This window comes from Pelophylax lessonae, assembly GCF_965119305.1.
Source record: "Pelophylax lessonae genome assembly, chromosome: 8".
NCBI lineage: Eukaryota > Metazoa > Chordata > Amphibia > Anura > Ranidae > Pelophylax > Pelophylax lessonae.
In genome coordinates this window covers 193,062,532-193,083,957 of record NC_138775.1, presented here as the reverse complement: position 1 = coordinate 193,083,957, position 21,426 = coordinate 193,062,532, and the positions used below count along the sequence as shown (strand labels likewise).

At 41.4% G+C, this 21,426-nt stretch overlaps 1 protein-coding gene across 1 annotated transcript in view; it reads left to right on the top strand.

Annotated features, from left to right (window-relative positions):
• CCDC18 (coiled-coil domain containing 18) overlaps positions 1-21,426 on the top strand; it is a 190,676-nt gene that overhangs the window by 47,862 nt on the left and 121,388 nt on the right. The window contains exons 6-9 of the mRNA XM_082265867.1: positions 2,414-2,542; positions 8,032-8,128; positions 14,217-14,338; positions 18,718-18,991. Coding sequence (XP_082121993.1) covers positions 2,414-2,542; positions 8,032-8,128; positions 14,217-14,338; positions 18,718-18,991 — 622 coding nt within the window. The remainder of the gene's footprint in view (positions 1-2,413; positions 2,543-8,031; positions 8,129-14,216; positions 14,339-18,717; positions 18,992-21,426) is intronic.

Sequence of the window (21,426 nt, the reverse complement as noted above, 5' to 3'; positions counted from 1 at the left end):
TACTCCAATGATCATGTTTGTCCTGACATGCCCCCTTGCACAGCCAGTCACTGGGAAGCTCAGTGTACAGTTGCTTCTCCTCCGCCCAGCTCTTATGCAGTTGAGAAAAGAAGGAGCAGAGGGAATGTGATCACTTTTAAAAGGGAGGAAAAAGGTATTTATAATGATGTTGTATATCTATAAATATAATCTATACATAAATGTTTTGCCTTTTGTTTCAATCGGGTGGTTTTGCAAGGTGATTGTTTACAATCACTTTAACTTACAATTTCATCTTCATCTATAGTAGGTAAATTTAGGCAAGGCTCAGTGTTACTTTAAGGTTAAAAGCAAGCCTTTGAACATTGCCTTGTGAACTACCTACAAGGTCAGATTCTATGACACTGACCTTACATGACACGATCTTTGTAGTTTAAGACTGATGTCTACAAGTGGATTAATTTTTCTGTAGAAAGTAGTTTAATGGCAAATAACAAGTGTCCATTGTTTCTGTGGGCAAATACAGAATGCAACTTGGGTATACATAGATGCAAATATGATATTACCATGTGGTAAACAGTATATACTTTCTGGTTTGTGCACTGGGTCAGCCTCTTTCGCTATTCTGTTGGTCCACTAGAATCCTATTCTCTGATTCTAGTTAAAATTCTGATTATGACCCTGTCTTTAACTGTTTGTGCGCCCTTGGATCCGACCTTTGCCTGTGTTGCCACCTTACTTCATTGTTGCCTGTCCTGACCACTTCTTATGGATTACATTGTTACTCAAAATACTAAGTCAGCATGTAAAAGTGTATTATAATTAAAAATGGTTTAGTTGAGACTATTCAAAAGTCACCATGTGGAGAGCTTGTAACATTTGTGTCTGGAATTTAAGTTCTATTGAATACAGTGAATATAAGGTGTTTGTCATCCTAAGGCAATTCTTATGATCAAAATGTGTTTAGATGAAAACCTTTTATTAACATTATTTATATCTAGACCTGAGTAGCCCTATGGTATGATTGGTATCTTGTGTCATTGATCAAGGCAAAAGTTATGAAGAAATATGAATACAGCAAAGCATTAAAAACGTCAGTTAATGTCATTGCACCAATTGTTTAGGTTAAACATAATAATATAGATTGTGTGGGTGGGAAAGTGTTATTAAAGTCTTATGTTTTTGTCAATAAATGAAAATAAGTGGAAGGAAATATGAATGTAAGGAGATTGTGGATCAATAGAAGATTAATGGCTTCAAATTATGGGTCTGCAAAGTCTATTGCCCATCATAGAAATGCAGTAAAGTAGAATAAAATGAGTAGCTATTATAGCAGGAGTGTCCAAACTATGGCCCTCCAGCTGTTCAGGAACTACAATTCCCATCATGTCTAGTTATGTCTGTGAATGTAAGAAATTTACAATGCCTCATGGTATGTGTAGTTCCTGAACAGCTGGAGGGCTGTAGTTTGGACACCACTGTATTATAGTAATGAAAGTGGATTTCCATTATGTAAAGGAGTGATATTGTTAAATAATACATGTGTATCTTGTGTAGTATCAAAGGGAACCTGAACGCAAAGAGGACTGGTTAGGGGTATTCCCTGTGGTCTCCATGCAGCTGTTCTTTCCCCATTCCTGACTTGCCATGTCTTGTTCCACAATGTGCCTCTATGTGGATGTGGTCATCTAGTAGAACCAGTGTTTTGCTTCCTCCTATCAGAGCTGTCCCCCGGAAGACTGGTGATTTAATGGCAGGTGGGTTGATTTTCAAGAAGCAGAAATAGAAATGGAGGAAGCACAAATCTACTGAAATAAAGCAGATGCAGGTAGATCCTTGTGCTGTAGGTCCTCAGGTACAGCTTCCTCTACAACGAGGAGAACAATAAGCAGCCCAGAAGATTTTTTTTATATTGGCTGTTTCAGAAGGCATTGAAGACCAATCGCTTAGGCACAATAAACATTTATAGATGTTTTCTATAAGATAGCAAATCTTCACTTTTTTAGTTCCGGTGCACTTTAGTACAGTTTTCAACTTCATGTTTTCACTGGAGAATGTAGCTCTGATGTGAAACTACAGTAATGAAAAGGGCATAGCTTAGATCGCAGTAATCAGAAAGGGTCAGCTGTTCAAAGTGTATGTGGTTCTCAACATGTGCAAAAACGTACTTCTCACTGTCATTTGTAAAATGCATCAGGTTTGGGTCACGTAACTACTGTATGTCAGGCGTAAATGTACAGACGTTGACTGTGAAATGTGTATTGTATGGAATTCAAGCACACACCAACAAAAAAAAAAAAAACAGGTGCCCAATTTTCCAAAGATGTAGTTTTATAAAATCTGTTTCAATGTTATGTTTCAAATTATGCACACAATGTAAAATATACCCAATGTAACGTGTAATAAAGTAATTTTTGTTATAACACTTTCTTAGGGTTGCAGAAGAGAAACTAGTGGAAAACCACAGCAAAATGGCTGAAAAAGAGCAAGTTCTGCAGAAATTCAGAGAAGAATTGAAGAGTATGAAAAAGCAGTTATATGAGTGTAGCATTCAATGTAAAAGGTAAAATATCAATAACACTCTTGCTAGGAAAAAACAGGTTGTCATTTTTAAATTGTGTTGATTTGCAAACAAATATACATTATGTGCATTCATTTGAGCAGTTTTCATTTGAAATCTGTAAGTTCTTAGAGACTCTGTCACTTACCAAAAATGTTGGTTAAAATGAAATAAAAAAAAAAAAACAAATATTTTAAATGCTTGCTTGCATTTTTTTTTTTTTTCTTTCCATGAAAGTTTTTTTTTTTTTTTTTTTTTTAAATTCATTTGCGGCATGCCATTTAACTTCCTGTAATGTTTGACCACACCAGGAAGCGTATATTCCCTAGCACATCCCCTCCCTGCTTGCCCATAAAAGCCCTATCCACTTCTGGAAAACATTTAATTGTTATTATACTGGATTTATATAGCCTCAACAGTTTACGCAGGGCTTTGCAACATTAGGCCAAACAGTACAGCTGCAATTCAATTCAATACAGGAGGAATCAGAGGGCCTTGCTCATTAGAGCTTACGCTCTGTGCTGGACTAGCGCCTCCTCCCCTCTATCTCCTTACAGTGATAGAGTTGAGTCTGCTGTGGATGCTGACATTATGTCCAAGATGAGGATGTCTAGCAGCAGTCTTCGGTTTTTTGGTAGTTTACACAAGGAAGGCTTTTACAGATTAATAACATGCATAAAATGTTAAATGCATGTACATTGAATAATCTAAGGGGAAAGGTTTATGTTGAAATTAATTGTCTGGGGTCAGGGTCAGTGTAACCACTTCAGCTCTGGAAGGTTCTACCTAGGGATAGGCTGATATATCGGGGGGGGGGGGGGGGGCAATATGCACTTTCCCTGATATATGGGTATCGGCCCTGGAACTGGCCGATATTGCCAATATTTTTGTGATGTCATTCTGCCTTCTTAGGCCGCCTCCCTCGCCTTGGACAGCCTCGTCTGGATTTTGGGACTAGTCTCGCGGGAGTGTATCACAGCCATACACCCACCCACAGCAGCCTGGTGCCAGCCAGCCACCCACATCCACAGGCGCTGTACCAGCCAGCCAGCCACAGGCACTGTACCAGTGAGCCAGCCACCCACAGGCCCTGTACTTGCCAGCTACAGGCACTGTATCCAGCCAGCCACCCACCACAGGGTGCCAGACAGCCTGCCACCCACAGACAGGGTTGCCAGGCAGCCAGCCACCCACAGGCCCTGTACCAGCCAGCCACCCACAGGCCCTGTACCAGCCAGCCACCCACAGCCCCTGTGCCAGCCACCCACCCACCACAGGGTGCCAGCCAGCCACCCACTACAGGGTGCCATCAACCCAGCCATTAAGCATTAAACAAAAATGAACATGTTCAGTACCATATTTGTGTCAAAAATTGCCTTTTATTTTTCAAAACTTTAAATGTACAAAATATCGGCCGATACCGATACGTTGTGACCAAAATATCGGTATCGGCCCTGAAAAAAACATATAGGTCTATCCCTAGTTTTACCCCCTTAATGACGAGGCCATTTTTTGCGATACAGCACTGCCTTGCTTTAACTGACAATTGCGCGGTTGTGGGACGCTGTACCCAAATAGAATTGATCTTTTTTCCCCCCCCCCACAAATAGAGCTTTCTTTTGGTGGTATTTGATCACCTCTGTGGTTTTTATTTTTTGCCCTATAAACAAAAAAAGAATCATAATTTTGGAAAAAAAAAAAACAATAATGTTTACTTTCTGCTATGAAACCTAACCAATAAAATGTTTTTCAAAATCTACTTTTTTCATCAATTTGGGCCAATATGTACTCTGCTACATATTTTTGGTAGAAAAAAATCCTAATAAGTGTATACGGTATTGATTGGTTTGCTCAAAAGTTATAGTGTCTACAAACTATGGGATACATTTACGGACTTTTTTAAAATTGTTTTTACTGGTAATGGGACTGTGACATTGCAGCGGACAAATCTGACACTAAGTGACACTTTTTGGGGACCAGTGACTCCAATACAGTGATTAGTGCTAAAAAAAAAATGCACAATTACTGTATAAATGACACTGACAGGGAAGGGGTAACACCAGGGGCGATCAAGGGGTTGGGTGTGCTCCCTGGGAGTGCTTTCTAACTGGGGGGAGTGGATGCACTAGAGGAAAGACAAGATCTCTCTTCCTCTGTGAAAGAACAATGGTCTGCTTTTTTTTACATAGGCAGACCGCTGGTTTGTCATTCCACCGAAAGATCGGCGGGGCGGATGGCAGCAGGACCCACTGATTGGCTCCCGCTGTGTCCAGTTACAGCGGGAGCAGCGCTCCAGGGGCACGCCCCTGACATCTCGTGCACAAAATCACGTACATGTATGTGATTTTGCGCAGCCAGGCTGCCCTGCTGCAGTATAGGGGAAAATGTTCACTTCCTTGCAAACAAAAGTCAGTGTATGCTTTAGCATAAAAAAATATGACCACAAAACAAATTGTTGCTTGGTAACTTAGAATACTTAACCACTTTAATACAGGGCACTTCCCTCCCTTCCTGCCCAGGCCAATTTTCCCCTTTTAGCGCTGTTGCAATTTGAATGACAATTGCGCGGTCATGCAACACTGTACCTACACCAAATTTATGTCATTTTCCCCCCACAAATAGAGCTTTCTTTTGGTGGTATTTGATCACCTGTGCGATTTTTACTTTTTGCTAAACAAATAAAAAAAGACCGAAAAGTTTTGAAAAAAAAAAAAATTTTTTTGTTTATGTTCTACAATTTTGTAAATAAATAAGTTTTTTCCTGCACTGATGAACACTGATGAGACTGCACTGACAGGCACTGATGGGGTGGCACTGATGGGGTGGCACTGATATGTGGCACTGATAGGTAGCACAGATATGCAGCATTGCTGGGCACTGATAGGCGGCACTGCTGGGCACTGATAGGCGGCATTGATGGACACTGATAGGTGGCACTGATGGGCACTGATAGGTGGCACTGACGGGCACTAATGGGCACTGATGGGTGGCACTGACGGGCGGCACTGATGGGCACTAATGGGCACTGATAGGCGGCACTGGTGGGCAATAATGGGCACTGGTGGGCGACACTAAAGGATGGCAATGATGGGCACTTGTGGGCAGCACTGATAGGGAGGGCACTGGTGGGCATCTCTGATGGGGAGGGCAATGGGGGGCTCCCTGAGCCCTGATTGCCATCCCTGGTGGCCATAGTGGGCATCCCTGGGGTCATAGTGGGCATCCCTGGGGTCATAGTGGGCATCCCTGGTGGATCTAGTGGCATCCTCCCCCCCCGAGGGTCTGCACTGGTAATCAATGATCTGATTACCAGTGCCGACCCCCCCCCCCCTGTCAGGGGAGCCGCCGATCGGCGCTCCTTTACTCGTGCCTGTTATCCTGCCGCCGTCATATGACGTCCGGTCAGGATAACACAACCACATTCCCGCCGTCATTCTGTTATAGGGTGGGCGGGAAGTGGTTAAGCTAATCCGGACTTCATTGTACCTTAACAAGTGAAAAAACTGCTGTTCAATTTCCATAACCAAATTCAAGAAAACCTGGGATCCACGGAGAACTAATTTTCTCTGTTTAGATTTTGATCAGCAGTTGATAGACCTATAATTCCGTAAACCCATCTCATAACAACAGAGCTGAGGATCTATTAGGACTCCAGTGCAGCAGTGGCAATGTGTTAATGGCCTAGATGCGAATTTAGGGGCATTTCTGCCTGATACTTGAAAGCGTTCAAACATATGGAGATGTGCATGTATTGCAGAGATGTACTGCAATTTTTCGCCCAGACATGCACTTCAAAGCTAAAAAGGGCAAACTGTCAGTAAAAAAAAACCACACCAGTACTTGAATTAGTGACCACAAATGTAAAACATAAATGTTCACTAAGCTATTCTCAGAGCACTGAATGAAGCTAGAGAAAATGCACCACGTTGTAGGACATCCCAAATCCCTATATGTTATAAAATTTCATTTTTTGTATTTGGTTAAATCTCCTGATATTCTTTATATAATAATAAAGTGAAAAAATGGGGCATTTCAAATCTCAATCCCAGATTGTCTATTTTACTTGAATATTATAAATGTGTTTTTGTTAAATGTATATTTAAATAATTTTATTGGAAAAAAGAAAAATTAGGACTTATGTGCACTGACATTTGCCTTTTCCTGCTCACTTTGGTAGAGCTGATGTACTGTCACCCTCCTGTGATTGGCTAAGGTGGAGATTGTGACATCATCCACCCTCCTCTCTGCCAACCAGAGGAAGCTTTGTGTTCAATCATAGAATACAAAGCTCCCTGTAAATGGCTGGGCAGCACCAGTGTTGCCAACTTCATGAGGCATTTTTTTACTGTCAAAACACTCAAACTTTACTGACAGAGCACATTTTTTACTAACAACCTGAAAAAAATGACAAAACTCCTATTAAAAACTAAGACAACTGATATTTAACAGGATAAACACGATATGGAAATACTGGCAATACACATAGACAGTAATTTACTTGGTTTACACTTACAAAAGTCAACACAGCATGACAAATTCTCAGCCCCTGATCTTTCCGGGTCACTGATTTTTACAAACTGTCAGTAAATTTACTGACGGTTGGCAACCCTGGGCAGCACTCAGACCAGCTAGATTTTGTTCCAGTTGCTGGACAGGAAGTTCCCATCCCTCTGTCAGAACGCAGCGATTTATACTGTATATATCTGAGACTAAATACAGTTTATACAGCGCTCACAGTCACTGCAACTGTTAGTGAACTAAATAGTTTGTTTTGGACCACATTTGTGCAATGAAAAATGTAAACATCACCTAAAGGAGGAGATCCGGTTTAAATCGGAGGCCTACAAAATAACCTAACTCCTAAATTCTCACCTTAACTCCTAATTCCTGGCTTTATTCCTAAACTTAACCTCTTTAGATCCATAACTAACCATGTCATTGCTAAAACTATTAGGCAATATTATGCCAAGCTACCAGTCTCTATGCCATAAATAAAAGGTTCCAAGACTTTGTTGTTGGAAAGCAACTGAATTTGTTTAAGGTGGCAGTACATAGGCAGATGTTTTCCTTAACATGATGGGTACAGGAATCTGTACCTCCTTTAGCACACCATGCGCTTCCTACCTTATGACTTGGCTAAGAGACAAAACTGGCACATCTGGGGTTTATCCTAAAAAAAAAAACTGATCCTTTCCCCAGCATCAAACCATTTACAAATCATGGGGGAAGGTTGGCTGCTGTAGGAACAACCCACAGCAAACTTTAAGATTTTAAACATATTAATAGGGGTTGAAATTGGATTGCTGAAAATGTATTCTCTTCACTATTTTGGATCATAAATAGAAACCTTTGATGGAAAGGGATGCATACTTTTATTCGTGTTTTAAATATATGCTGTGCCAATGCCAAATGTTCCCAGCCTGCAATAACTTTTTTATTTTCTAAAGGACATTTCACTGCTAACCTCTGTATAATTTTCTTTGTCTTTTAAGAACTGAGAAACAGAGAAACGAAGCACTGTTTAATGCTGAAGAACTAACCAAAGCACTCCAACAGTACAAGAAAAATGTGGTAGAGAAAATAGAAAAGGTAAGAAGGACAATGCGCATTAAGCTGATATAAAACAAAAATCACATAACGAAGAATCCTTGTCTTAATTTTTAATATCGCTGTCTAAATTCAAAGCTATTTAGATCTCTAATTATCACCTTTAAAAAACAGGAGTCTGTATCATATGTAGAGTGAAAGAAAAGTGCACCACTCCAAGCACTACATCATAGGCTGGAATCAAGTGCTGGCTTGGGAGTCTGCCACTCCTCACACATAGTTTGGCATGATCCAGAGGAAAAGCCACTCACAGATGATGTCTTCACAAAACTTTAATCAGTCGACAAGCTTAAGTATGTGAGCTCCGCCCCCAGAACCACCCCTCTAACATGTTTCACTCAATATGCTTAATCATAGAGTATATCATGCAGGATAGTTATAGAGGATATCACAGATTGTATGGCTTTTCCTTTGGATTATACCAAGCAGAATGCTGTATGTACCTTGTTAGCCATTAATGACAGGAACAATTTTGGTGCTAAACAACACATTTATTAGCTGACTGAGTAAGTTCCTGGCATCAGAACCCCTTGAAAAGCCAAAAATGCCAGTAAAACATTGGGATAGTCTCACTCACGACCAAGATCTCCAGAATGGAACTTGTATAACTTTTGCAAAGTTACTTTAGATGCCTAATACATACGGCATAATAATAGCAGCTTGGTTGCTTTGACTTCACATCTAAAGCCTCGTACACACGCAACGATTGTTGGCCGTGAATTTTCGGCCAACTTCCGATCGGCCGATTGTCAGCTTGTTAGTATGATGATTCCGACAACCGACTGCGACTTTTCGGCCGAACAAAATCTGGTGTGCATGCTATAAAATTTTTGTTGGCCGTCACCACAATGGCCGATTTCTCGTCAGTCAGTACAGATTTCGGCAGACAAACATCAGATGAGCAAGACTGGGCATGCTCAGAGAAGAAAAAACACACGGAAAGTTAACCAGCACATGACATCACTTCTGAAGTTGGTTGTTGTTGGCTGAGAAAATTCGTGTGCAGTCTAGAGCACATTTCAACCAACACAACAACACTGGACAAAAGACGGCCGATTGGTCGGCCAACAATCGTTGCGTGTGTACGAGGCTTAAGTCCAGTGTTGATTGCAAAAATTCTGTATCATGATTGCTTGATCCAGTGTTTACTATATACTGTAGCTATTGCACCTTGAATTCCCCCTGTTACACTGGTAATACATAACCAAACCTATCTGGCACCAGTGGAAAGAAGCATGATTTGGATGAAGGGCACACAGAGCTGATGAGATCTGGAAGTGGGTCTCACACAGACTTTGCCTGAAACACAAACCGTCACAAACAGTCCTCCAGTATGGGATTGTGGTAAAGCTTTGACGATGCTCCAGCATCACATTGGCTAAAGCAATGAGTGTATAAATTGAACTTTATGCTGTATTAAAAAATTGAAATCCCTTATTGCTAGGATAGCTACCTCTTTATCCTATATGAAGGGTTCAATATAGCTGAATTTGGCTGAAGGGCTTAAAACATTTTTAATACATTGTTTTCATGTGTTGACAAAAGTAGTTTTCTGCACAAGATTCTAACAACAACCATGGAGTACAAGGGCCTGCTTGTTGATACAACTTGAAAGGATTGTTTTGGTTGGCTTATATTTATTGGTAGACCCAAAAAGAACAAATATGCGTTGATTGTGCAATCTTCTAGAAATGTGTGTGGCCATCCTGACACCTTAACATCTAAAATAAATACTTATAATATACCTTATTATACACTTAAATACCTTTCTCAATGAAAATACAGCTCCAATCTCCCTCTTGATGGTCATTAGAACAAAAAGACTAGAACTTTGACCGTGTAATCTCTTTACATTTTTTTACCCCTCCTCAGCAAGAGATCACATGACCAATCCTAAGGTGGTCAACATTTTAGTCTGTCTCAACAATGTTCCTGCAATTAATTAAGGGAGGCCTGCTTATAACCAAATGATGTTATCTGCTAAACCAGAAAGACACCCACATTTACTGAAGGCATTCTTAATTTAGCATCATCAGGTGTCTGTAAAAGCCATATTGTGTCTCTGGCCATACCCAACCGCTACCAACTCTGATATGCTGATGAGAAGAAGGAAGGATCACACAGCTCTTGTTTGTATCTGCATCTTTTAGACAAGTGTGCAGAAGCTGTGCACCATGGAGACAGCATAAAAATTATAATTGCAAGTCATTGGTCAAGTTTTTTGGCCAGTTTAGGTGTAATGGCACTTTTCCACTGCAAGTACCGGCTAGTACCGGCTCGGCTCTACTCGGCCCTGCTTGGCCCGGTTTGCTTTTCCACTGCGGTACCGCATGGTATAGTGTCGGAACGGTTCGGTACGGTACGGTATAGGTTTGCTTTTCCACTAAAGTAGTACTAAAGTTAAGTGGGTGGGATAACAACGGGGTGGGTGTGATACTCTGACCAATCAGTGGCTAGTAGTGACTGCATGCAAAGGATTGTGGGATATGGTACCAGTTTGGTACCTGTTGGAACCACAATCGAGTAGGTACTGTTTTTTCAGAGCCGTACCGTACCGTACCGTTCGGTTCCATGCAGTGGAAAAGCAAACCTATACCGTACCGTACCGAACCGTTCCGACCCTATACCATGCGGTACCGCAGTGGAAAAGCACAAAAGCGTGCCGAGCCGGTACGGTTCTATGCAGTGGAAAAGCGCCATAAGTTTTGCTAATCAAGAGTTCTACCAATTGCCTGTAGGATGTGATCTTTAAAGCAATACTAAACACACACTTTTTAATTTACATTGTCCCTTCTTTTATTTCCCTATTTGGATGGTGGCACTGTATTTATCTGAAAAAAAAAAAAGTACTTTTTTCCTAATTTATATACAACTGTCATATGATCCAGCTCTTTCCCAGCCTGTCTGCAGGGAAACATAAGCAGGAGGAGCTTCTAGTCTTCTGATTCTGGTCACATGTTCAAAAATAGTCTTTGGAGTACAGAGTAAATATAAAAAATATCTATAAAATCTATAAACTGTTTTTAAATCGTCATACAAATACATATATTTAAAATTAAATCTTTATTTTTAGTAATAACATGGTGTGGGCGGATTTCCGCCAGTCAGAAGCTGTGTCACACCCCTCCAGCCTGTGTCCTAAAATAAGAGGGAGGTAAAGCCTCCATTAATCTACATGTAATATCCCCCTTCCCATTGTGTTTAGCTGGTTAGTGGGCATAAATAAGTGATAAATGAATAACACGTGGTGTAATATAAAGTAAAAAAAAAATGTTGACTATAAAAAATACAATAAGAAATGCAAAACAAAGTCAAATGTGACAATGCCCAAGGCCAAAAATAAAAAGTGCTTCTAGACAGACGTGTCTTCTAGTGGCTTCAACTCTGGTGCTCAAAAGGTGGATGACCTGTTTGACCCCTTTTTACAGAAGGTGAAAATGTGCTTTTGGAAAACCAGATTGATTCCTGAACTTGCACCCTTCCACTCCAATGATCTCACAGGATAAGGCTAAGATGTAGTCATATACTCCACCAGAGACACAGAGAAGGACTTTATAGTGTAGTAAGTTTTATTTGATGTTTAAAAGCAAGTAAATAAAAGTTGCACTCGCATTAACCCATGCCTAAGCCTAGCACTAGGTGTCTACAGCATGTGTGGATATCGGCCTGTCAGTGGGTCTCTGGCATGCAAACCACGCCTCACTTTCAATGATTGGCCTTAGTGGGTAGTCACATAGGGACCCGGAAGTGACGAATCCCTGCTCCGACGTAGGTTTCAATGTACTTGGCGTCTTCAGGAAGGCGTCTTCTTTGCTTCCTGTTTTACTGCAATGTTTTAGGTTGTTGGAAACTGCTGTTTTAAAAACAAAAAAATTGAAAATAAAAATTGGGTTTTACATGCTGTTCATAAGCCCTATGAGAATAGTTTTCTGTATTCTGGAAAAAACCTGGTTGATCTTGCTGTTCTCTATCTCACCTTTCAAGTCCCCAATTCAGTTAGGGCTTTTGCAGAGCAGTATTAGCAGTTTTGCACATGCTCAGTTGTCAGTGAGTTTCTATGCTGAGTACTTCCTCCCTATCACATCTAAGAAGCCCATGTGACTATAAAGTCACACATGTGGGCGCATACACAGTGGTAAATGACAACTCACTCCTTCCCTCCTTCTCCATGGCCACTAATCAGTTAAACACAATGGGGGCGGAATATTACATACTGTGAATTTTAATACACAGGCTGGAGGGGTGTGACACAGCCTGTGACTGGCAGAAATCCACCCACCTCATGTAATTGGCCAAAAAAAAAAAAAGGATTTGATTTCAACTATGTATTTGGTTGAAATTTTAAAACAATTTACTGATACAAATTATTTATTTTTACTCCATTTTCCAAAGGCTGTCCTTTTTTTGTTTTTTTGTTTTTAATATGTGACCAGCAGCAGAGGACTAGAAGCTCCTCCTGCTTATGTTTCCCTGCAGACAGGCTGGGAAAGATCTGGATCATATGACAGCTATATATCAATTAGGAAAAGGGTACTTATGTTTTTTTTTATTAAATTAATTACATTGCCATCATCCATTTATAGAAATAGAAGGGACAATGTATATTTAAAGTGTGTGTTTATATAAAACAAGAAAGAACTGCGTTTGGAACAATCAATTCAATAAAAGCGAATAAAAAATATATAGAAAAAACAAAGACAACAGCAGCTGCACATATGTCAGGATATAAGCATACACAATATATAAAGTAATAGGTGCAGCGCTAGAGAACAAGCGTATAAAAGTTCCAAAAGATCTGTGTAGTCCTTTTCAGTTTAAATCAGAAAATGTCTGTGATTCCAAGATGGTATTGCTGGGTTAAACATATCACCACCACCAGATGTCACCAAACACACTGACCCTTACCGTCAGGCTGATAAGACTGCACCAGATAAATAATCTCCACGCTGGTTCATCCAAACTTAACCACAGATCTCCATAAGTTCTCAGGAACATGAATGACAGATGAGTCACAGATCCTCATATGGCCCCAAAAATGGTGAAAAGGCTCATAGTGCAGTAAGTTAAATTAAAGTAGTGCTTTATTAAATCATAAAACACACTCACATTCTATCAGAATGGCTTCCGCCTGTAAACAGTGTGGGTTATTTCCTTCTAAGAAGATGGCCGCTGCGTCCTGACGTCCGTAGCCCGCCCGATGCGGCGTTTCGTCAACAAGACGTCGTCAGAGTGTGTGTTTAGTATCACAAATTTTCACTTTCTAAAAAGTATTAGTAAGGCCTCATCTTGAAAATGCAGTTCAGCTTTGGGCATCAGTTCACAAAACGGATGTTGTAAAACTTAGGAGAGTTCAGTCAAGGGGAGCCAAACTAATAAGATATGGAGGAGCTCAGCTATGAGGAAAGATTAGCTGAACTGAATGTATTCCCTCTTGAGAAGAGGAGATTAAGGGGGAATATGATCACCTTGTATAAATACTTGAATGATCCATATAGTGAACTTGGTGTAAAGTTGTTTAATTTGAGGTTATTGCAAAGGAAGAGGATGCACACTTTGCTTCTGGAGTAAGAGCTGTGAAAATGTGGAATTTACTTCTTCGGTGGAGGGTAATTCTAGCCAGCTCAGTTGATTGTAAAAAAAAAACAGAATATTACTGGCTTTTAATATTTTGTGAGTAATAACACCAAAGATGTTGATAAGGGTTTTATCTGATTGCCCTAGGGCAGTGATGCCGAACCTTGGCACCCCAGATGTTTTGGAACTACATTTCCAATGATGCTCTTGCACTCTGCAGTGTAGTGGGGCATCATGGGAAATGTAGTTCCAAAACATCTGGAGCGCCAGGGTTTGCCGTCACTGCCCTAGGGCATCAGGAATCATTTTTTTCCCTTGTTGGAGCAAATTAGACTTTGTCCTATTGTTTTTGTGTGTTTTCTGAAAGCGCACCAAAAGTCCTGTGCACCCAAAGTGGGCAGACTGCAGCACGGCAGGGTGAAAGAGCCTTTAGAGTTCTCTGTATGCAGGTTTTCCATTTGTTTATTCTTCCATTGTTTGATACTTGTTTCAATAGATTCAAAAAGAGGAGGAGCAGAGAAGTCAGGCCCTCCAAGACTGTGAAAGAGAACGAAAGGAATCCTGGGAAAAGTGTAGAAAATTGGAAAGTGAACTTGAAGATGTGAGGGCACATTTAAGGTACATTTTAGTAAAGAATACGCTCCCTGTGCATGAAGTGAAGATGTGAAGGTGCATTTAAGAAAGACTGTCACCATGCGACCCTCTTTAAGTCAATGTACTGGTATAAAAATATGTTGTGTTGCATGTGTTTGCTCATTCTTTGCCCTATTAACCTTTTCTTTTTTGGGGGTTTTATGCAACCTTTGGCAATGTTGGCAGAAGTGGCACTCTACATGCAGGACATAAGCAGCTGTTAATTTTTCCTTGCTCTGATTTTAACTAAGGTCCTGGCAGAAGCCACATACAATCTTTACTTACAGTATTTGCATATTGTGTGAGGCTTTCCTAGCCCCAAGCAGGATCTTGGTTAGATCAACACTTTTTTTCCTGAAATAAAAAGCAGATTGCTAGTTTCACACCTATGTGGTTGGTGCGGCCCACGTTTGTGCGGACACAGCAGCCCATTCATTTGAATGGGCTGCTGTATCTGCATGAAAAGCAGGAAATATGTCCTTGCACCTTTTTAAAACCACAGCAGCAGGGAAATCGCATGGTGCTTTTGCACCATTGCGATTTCCCGCAAATGCACTGCGTGTTTAAATGTGTGGGTTCTATTAAGAATGAATGACAGCCCTGCGCGTCTTCAAAAAAGCAGCGTATTTTGGCCGCCTGTGGATGCGGGTGCCAGAACAGGTGCAATTCCTGCACCTGCAACCACCCACACAAGTGTAAAGCAACAAGTCCAACAGAAAAATGTGTAAACTAATGCAGCCTAACATTTGCCTATGTGATTACATCAGCTTGAGATGTTTATCATAATAGACCTGATGTAGTGACCGCTGCTTTTGTTCGTTTTTTTATGTTTTTATTCTAGTTCGTGCTAAGAATGGTGTATATACAGAAGCTTTCGAGTTTAATTTTTTTCTATATATATATATATATATATATATATATAATACCTAAAAAGTAACTCCATACAAAAAAAAAAGCAGGGGGGTCTTATGGCTGTTTGAGGCGGTAGCACATGCTTTATAATATGTGCAAAAACAAAAACCTAACCTGATGGGACTTTACTGATACAAGAAAGGGACATCTGCTTAATATATATGTATAAAGTTATATTTTATTACAAACATTTATAAAAGAACAATAAAAACAGAGTTTACAATATCCTGTGTCATTGGCCATTAATTATGCCAGCCAACAAAGCGCAGTGGTGAAACACAGTCAGTATACTTGGCAGTGGAATAACTTCCTTACAGGATGTCTCCGACTTACAAACTGACCTCAATGCACTGCTTCATCAGGTAACTATATGGCAAATGAGGTTTAATGTTGATAAATGTAAAGTCATGCATTTGGGGGCTAAGAATATGCATGCATCATACATACTAGGGGGAGTAGAACTGGGGGAATCCATAGTGGAGAAGGATCTGGGTGTTCTGGTAGATCATAAGCTTAATAATAGTATGCAATGCCAAGCTGCAGTTTCAAAAGCAAGCAAAGTCCTTTCGTGTATTAACAGAGGCATGGACTCCAGAAAGAGCGATATCATTTTGCCCCTGTACAAATCATTAGTAAGACCTCATCTGCAATATGGAGTTCATTTTTGGGCACCAGTTGTTAAAAAGGATATCGGGGAACAGGAGAAAGTGCAACCAAACTGATAAGAGGCATGGAGGAGCTCAGCTATGAGGAAAGATTAGAGGAACTGAATTTATTCTCTCTTGAGAAGAGGAGATTAAGGGGGGATATGATCAACATGTATAAATACATAAGGGGTCCATATAGTGAACTTGGTGTTGAGTTATTCACTTTAAGGTCAACACAGAGAACAAGAGGGAACTCTTTATGTCTAGAGGAAAAGAGATTTACTCTCCAAATGCGGAAAGGTTTCTTCACAGTAAGAGCTGTGAAAATGTGGAATAGACTCCCCCCAGAGGTGGTTCTGGCAGGCTCAGTTGATTGCTTTAAAAAAGGCCTGGATTCTTTCATAGGTGTACATAATATGAATAGGTAATAATATTTGTAGGTAAAGTTGATCCAGGGAATATCTGATTGCCTCTCAAGGGATCATGAAGGAATTTTTTCCCCTGCTGTAACAAATTGTATCATTCTTTGCGGGGGGTTTTCACCTTCCTCTGTATCAACTGCAGGTATATGATTGTGTATATGGGATTTTATGGTTGGGTTTTCTTTACTGTTTTTTTTATTGGTTGAGCCAGATGGACTTTATTATTTTTTTTATTAAGGATATTGTCTTCCACAAAGGTGGAGTTACCCTTTTAAATATATATTTGATAATCTGCATTATCCAAAACTTAACTACTTCCGGCCCACGCTATAGCCGAAGTACGGCTACAGCGCGGGCTCGAATTTCCGGGAGGCCGTCTTTATATGGCCTCCCAGTAACAGACTCCCCGCGCGCTCCCGCGAGCGCGCATCGGGGAAAATCTGTGTTGGCCGTGTCCCTTGGACACAGCCAATCACAGATCGTGGTGAATGGCCAATCACAGCTGCCATTTACCATGTGATCGGACCGTGCAATGAGAGATGATCTCATATGTAAACATATGAGATCATCTCTCATCGCCAGCTCTCTTCCTCACACGGAGACTGCAGTGTGAGGAAGAGGAGAGCCCGATAACCGGTAAGGGGACACAAAGGAATGTAATCAGGGCACTGATCACCAGTGCCCTGATTACAGAAGAGGGGAAAAAATGCCACAGCTGCCCACAGTGCCCGCCATCAGTGCCCACAGTGCTGCCAGTCAGTGCCCATCAGTGCCTGCTCATCTAGGCACTGATGGGCACTGACTAGCAGCACTATGGGCACTGATGGTGCTGCCCATCAATGCTGATCAGTGCCACCCGTCATTATCCATCAGTGCCACCCATCAGTGCCGCCTCTCAGTGTCCATCAGTGCCGTCTCTCAGTGCCCAGCAGTGCCACCTCTCAGTGCCCAGCAGTGCCACCTCTCAGTGTCCAGCAGTGCCACCTCTCAGTGCTCATCAGTGCCGCCTATCAGTGCTCATCAGTGCGGCATATTAGTACCTCCTCATCAGTGCCACCTCATCAGTGCCCATAAGTTCCACCTCATCAGTGCCCATAAGTGCCACCTCATCAGTGCCCATAAGTGCCACCTCATCAGTGCCCATAAGTGCCACCTCATCAGTGCCCATCAGTGCAGCCTATCAGTGCCCATCAGTGCTGCCTCATCAGCGCACATCAGTGAAGGAGAAAAATTTATTTGTTTTCAAAATTTACTCACAGAAAATAAGAAAAACTTCATTTTTTTCAAAATTTTCTGTCTTTTTTCTTTTTTTTTTTTTGTAAGAAATTAAAAAGCCAGAGGTTATTAAATACCACCAAAAGAAAGCTCTATTTGTGTGAAAAAAATGATAAAATTTCATATGGGTACAGTGTAGCATGACCACGCATTAGTCATTCAAAGCGTGACAGCGCTGAAAGCTGAAAATTAGCCTGGGCAGGAAGGGGGTATAAGTGCCCAGTAGGCAAGTGGTTAAGAAAGTAACTATATACGGAGTAGAAATGTATGTATGGGAACGGTTTACCGGTCAAAGGATTTGTAATTCTGTGCAACAAGTCTTGTGATCCATGCACCCCAACTGAATACCCAAGTATAGCCATATACCTAAGGTCTTGTGCAGCAGCAACAGTACAGCCTGGCCAAGATCACTCCCACGCAGCTAATAGACCATAAAGAAGCAGCAGGACACTGATAAGGTCATCGTTTAAGCTAGGTACACACTTCGTTTTTTTTCATTTAACACAGTGGGCTGAAAAAAAAAAAAAACTGAGGAGCTCGCTGTACTAACTATCTGATGTGAGCTTTTGTGTGCTAATAGGGGGACTGTCCCCATGCCATAACACACTGGTCAGCACTCTCTCAACCAGTGGCTGAAAGAGCTGATCGAATGCCAATCAGAAGATCTGTTTTGGTCATGCCCCTGCGACAGAAGCCAGACAGGCTGCTGTACACATGGCTTGAATGTCGGCCGTTTTTTTGTTGAATCGGCCGACATTTGGCCCGTGTGATTCTGTTGAATCTGCCGATGTTTGGCCCGGGTGTACAGGGCTTTAGCTCACTTTAGCTTTAGCTTTCTCCTCCCGCCATCGTGTGCATTGCAAAAGAGCTTGATTGGCTTCTAAAACTGCCCCACTTTCCCACCTTATCAAACTGTGCTGCTATACATGCTATTACCGGAGGCTAATAAGACAAATTCAGAATATATTAATTTAAACTTTTTTTTCCTTTTCTTTTTTTTTTTTTTTTGTAATAATGAGCCTTTATATCTCTACCTGGAGTGCAGCTTAAACCATATGATGCATTTTGGATTTTTTCACATTAATCCTGCGTCTCCCATTTTTGATAGGAGTTTACTGTCTGAAAAGACTGATGAAGGGGAAAAACAGAAATGTGCTGAAGCAAGTAACACGGAGCTTATTACACTTCTGACCCAGTGTAATCAGAGGGTTCTACGGCTTGAGTGTGAACTTGAAAATAAAGAGAAAGTGTTCAAGGAAAACACAAGTCTTCTTCAAGAGAATAAGGAGTTAAAAGATCGTCTTGCAGCACTTGAAGACCTCGGTGGAATGAGACATTCAAGTTCTGAGTCTAGCAATGTCAGGCCATCATCACAATCAAGGGTATGTTGCTTGTCCTAAAACTGAATGTTGACAAAGACCTGAGATAACAGTTTGAAGTTCCAATCTCTGGGTGTGTTGGATGCTTGTGTATGTAGTTATTTCACCCTTTGGCTGCAGCTCTGAAAGAACACACTAGTGACCTTGTGGCCAGCAGCGTGGAACCAATGTCAAGCCACAAGGAGACCCAGGCATCTGACACACGCAGAAGAATTGTATACTAAAGATTGCAGCTCGCAGGGCATACCTGTGAGAGAACAAACATTTAATTAGCTGGAGTAAGTTTTAACAATACTTTTTATGGTGTGTCTTATTTTTTTTTTTTATGTACATTATGACTGTAGAAGAAAAACCATCTGTCATCAAGAGTTTGTGAGCTGCAAGCTGCAGAGAAATATAACTGATTTTTCTTGGAATAACCTGTTCCAATAAGGCAAGCTAAAAGAAACCAAAAAAACTCCACTTAATTAGTGAGGAACACAATAGAGCATTTGAAAATTGAAGATGTTTGCATGTCTTTTTTTTTTATTTTTTTCAGTACAGATACTTAGTGATTGTAAAGTCTCAGTTTTTTTTTTTTTTTTTTTTTTTAAACATATTATACTTACCTCTTCTGTGCAGTGGTTTTGCACAGAGCAGCCTGGATCCTCCTCTTCTTCTCAGATCCCTCGTTGCTGCTCCTGGCCCCTCCCTCCTGTCGAGTGCCCCAAAAGCAAGCAGCTTGCTATGGGGGCACCCGAGCCCAGCTGCAGCTCCCTGTGTCCATTCAGACACGAAGCTGTCGCTCGGCCCCGTCCCCTCTCTCCTGATTGGCTAACTGACTTTGGCAGCCGGCAATGGCGCCACGGCTGTGTCCCAGCCAATCAGGAAGGAGAGCCCCCGACTGCCGATGGATTCGTGGACATCGCTGGACAGAAATGGACCTCAGCTCCTGATCTTCTTAACCATATTAGAATATTAAAATATTAGAGGGGCTGAGGGAGGCTGCTGCACACAGAAGGTTTTTTTATCTTAATGCAAAGAATGCATTAAGATAAAAAAACCTTTTGCCTTTACAACTCCTTTAACCACTTGCCGACTGCCTAACGCCGATCTACGTCGGCAGTCAGCCCCTCACAGGCAAAGTGACGTAGGGCTACATCACTAGCTTGTGAGGGTCTAGGGAGCGAGCGTGCGCCCCCGCGTGGTCACGGAGCCCCCCCCCTCGCGCGTGTGACCAGCGGACCCGATGTCCGCCGGTCACTCGACGATCGGCGGGGGAGAGGGAGAATGTCAGGCAGCTTGTGTAAACAAGCCACCTGTCATTCTCCTCGCTGTAAAGACACTGATCAAACGGATCTAGTATGTAGATCCGTTGATCAGTGTCCTTACAGCTCAAGCCACAGCCAATCACAGTAGAAAGCACGCCCCTAGGGATACACACAGCCCCTCCCTCCCAAATAAAGTTAACCCCTTCACAACCAGTGTATTTTTACAGCAACAGTGCATATGTATAGCACTGATTACTGTAGAAATGTCACTGGTAACCCCAAAAGTGTCACAAATGTCAGTCAAGGGTCCGATCTGTCCGCCCCAATGTCGCAGTACCGCAAAAAAAATCGCAGATCGCCGCCATTACGCGTTAAAAAAAAAAAACAACAAAAATGACAAAAATCTTTCCCTTTGTTAGTAAACGCGATAACTTTTGCGCAAACCAATCAAAATACGCTTTTTGCAATTTTTTTTACCAAACATATGTAGCATAAAAAATTTTGATTTTTACTTTTTTTTGGGGGGGAATTTAATATAAAAAAATGTGAAAAATATTGTTATTTTTGCAAAATTGACGCTCTTTTTTTGTTTATAGCGCGTGATCAAAAAATCGCACAGGTGATCAAATACCACCAAAAGAAAGCTCTGTTTGTGGGAAAAAAAAGGACGTCAAATTCGTTTAGGTACAGCGTCGCACGACCGCGCAATTGTCCGTTAAAGTCACGCAGTGCCGAATCGCAAAATACCCCCTGGTCAGGAAGGGGGTAAAATCTTCCGGGGCTTAAGTGGTTAAAACAAGGGGTTTCATTCTGATTATAGGGTAGTTGACAAAACCATGCAAATCCATTCCTTTTTGGCCATGTGTCCAAACTGTAGAGTGTTAGAAATACGTAAAGCCAACACCACATTGGAGATGTTTTTTTTTCTCTGATCGGTTGCATTGCTAACAGAAACTTTAAAGTGTGACGCTTTAAGCGTTAGTAAACAAGGCTTACCTGTAGGTAAAATAAATATCTCCTAAATGTGCACTATTTAGGAGATATTTACCCTGGATAAAGCCGGTGACGTCACCAGCACATGCGCTCTGAAGGTCCAGCATACCATGCCGGGCCTATAGAGCACAGTCCCATAAATGAGGGCTCCCACGTGCAGTATTGTGACTCTGGGCACTCACAAAGCTGGAGTCC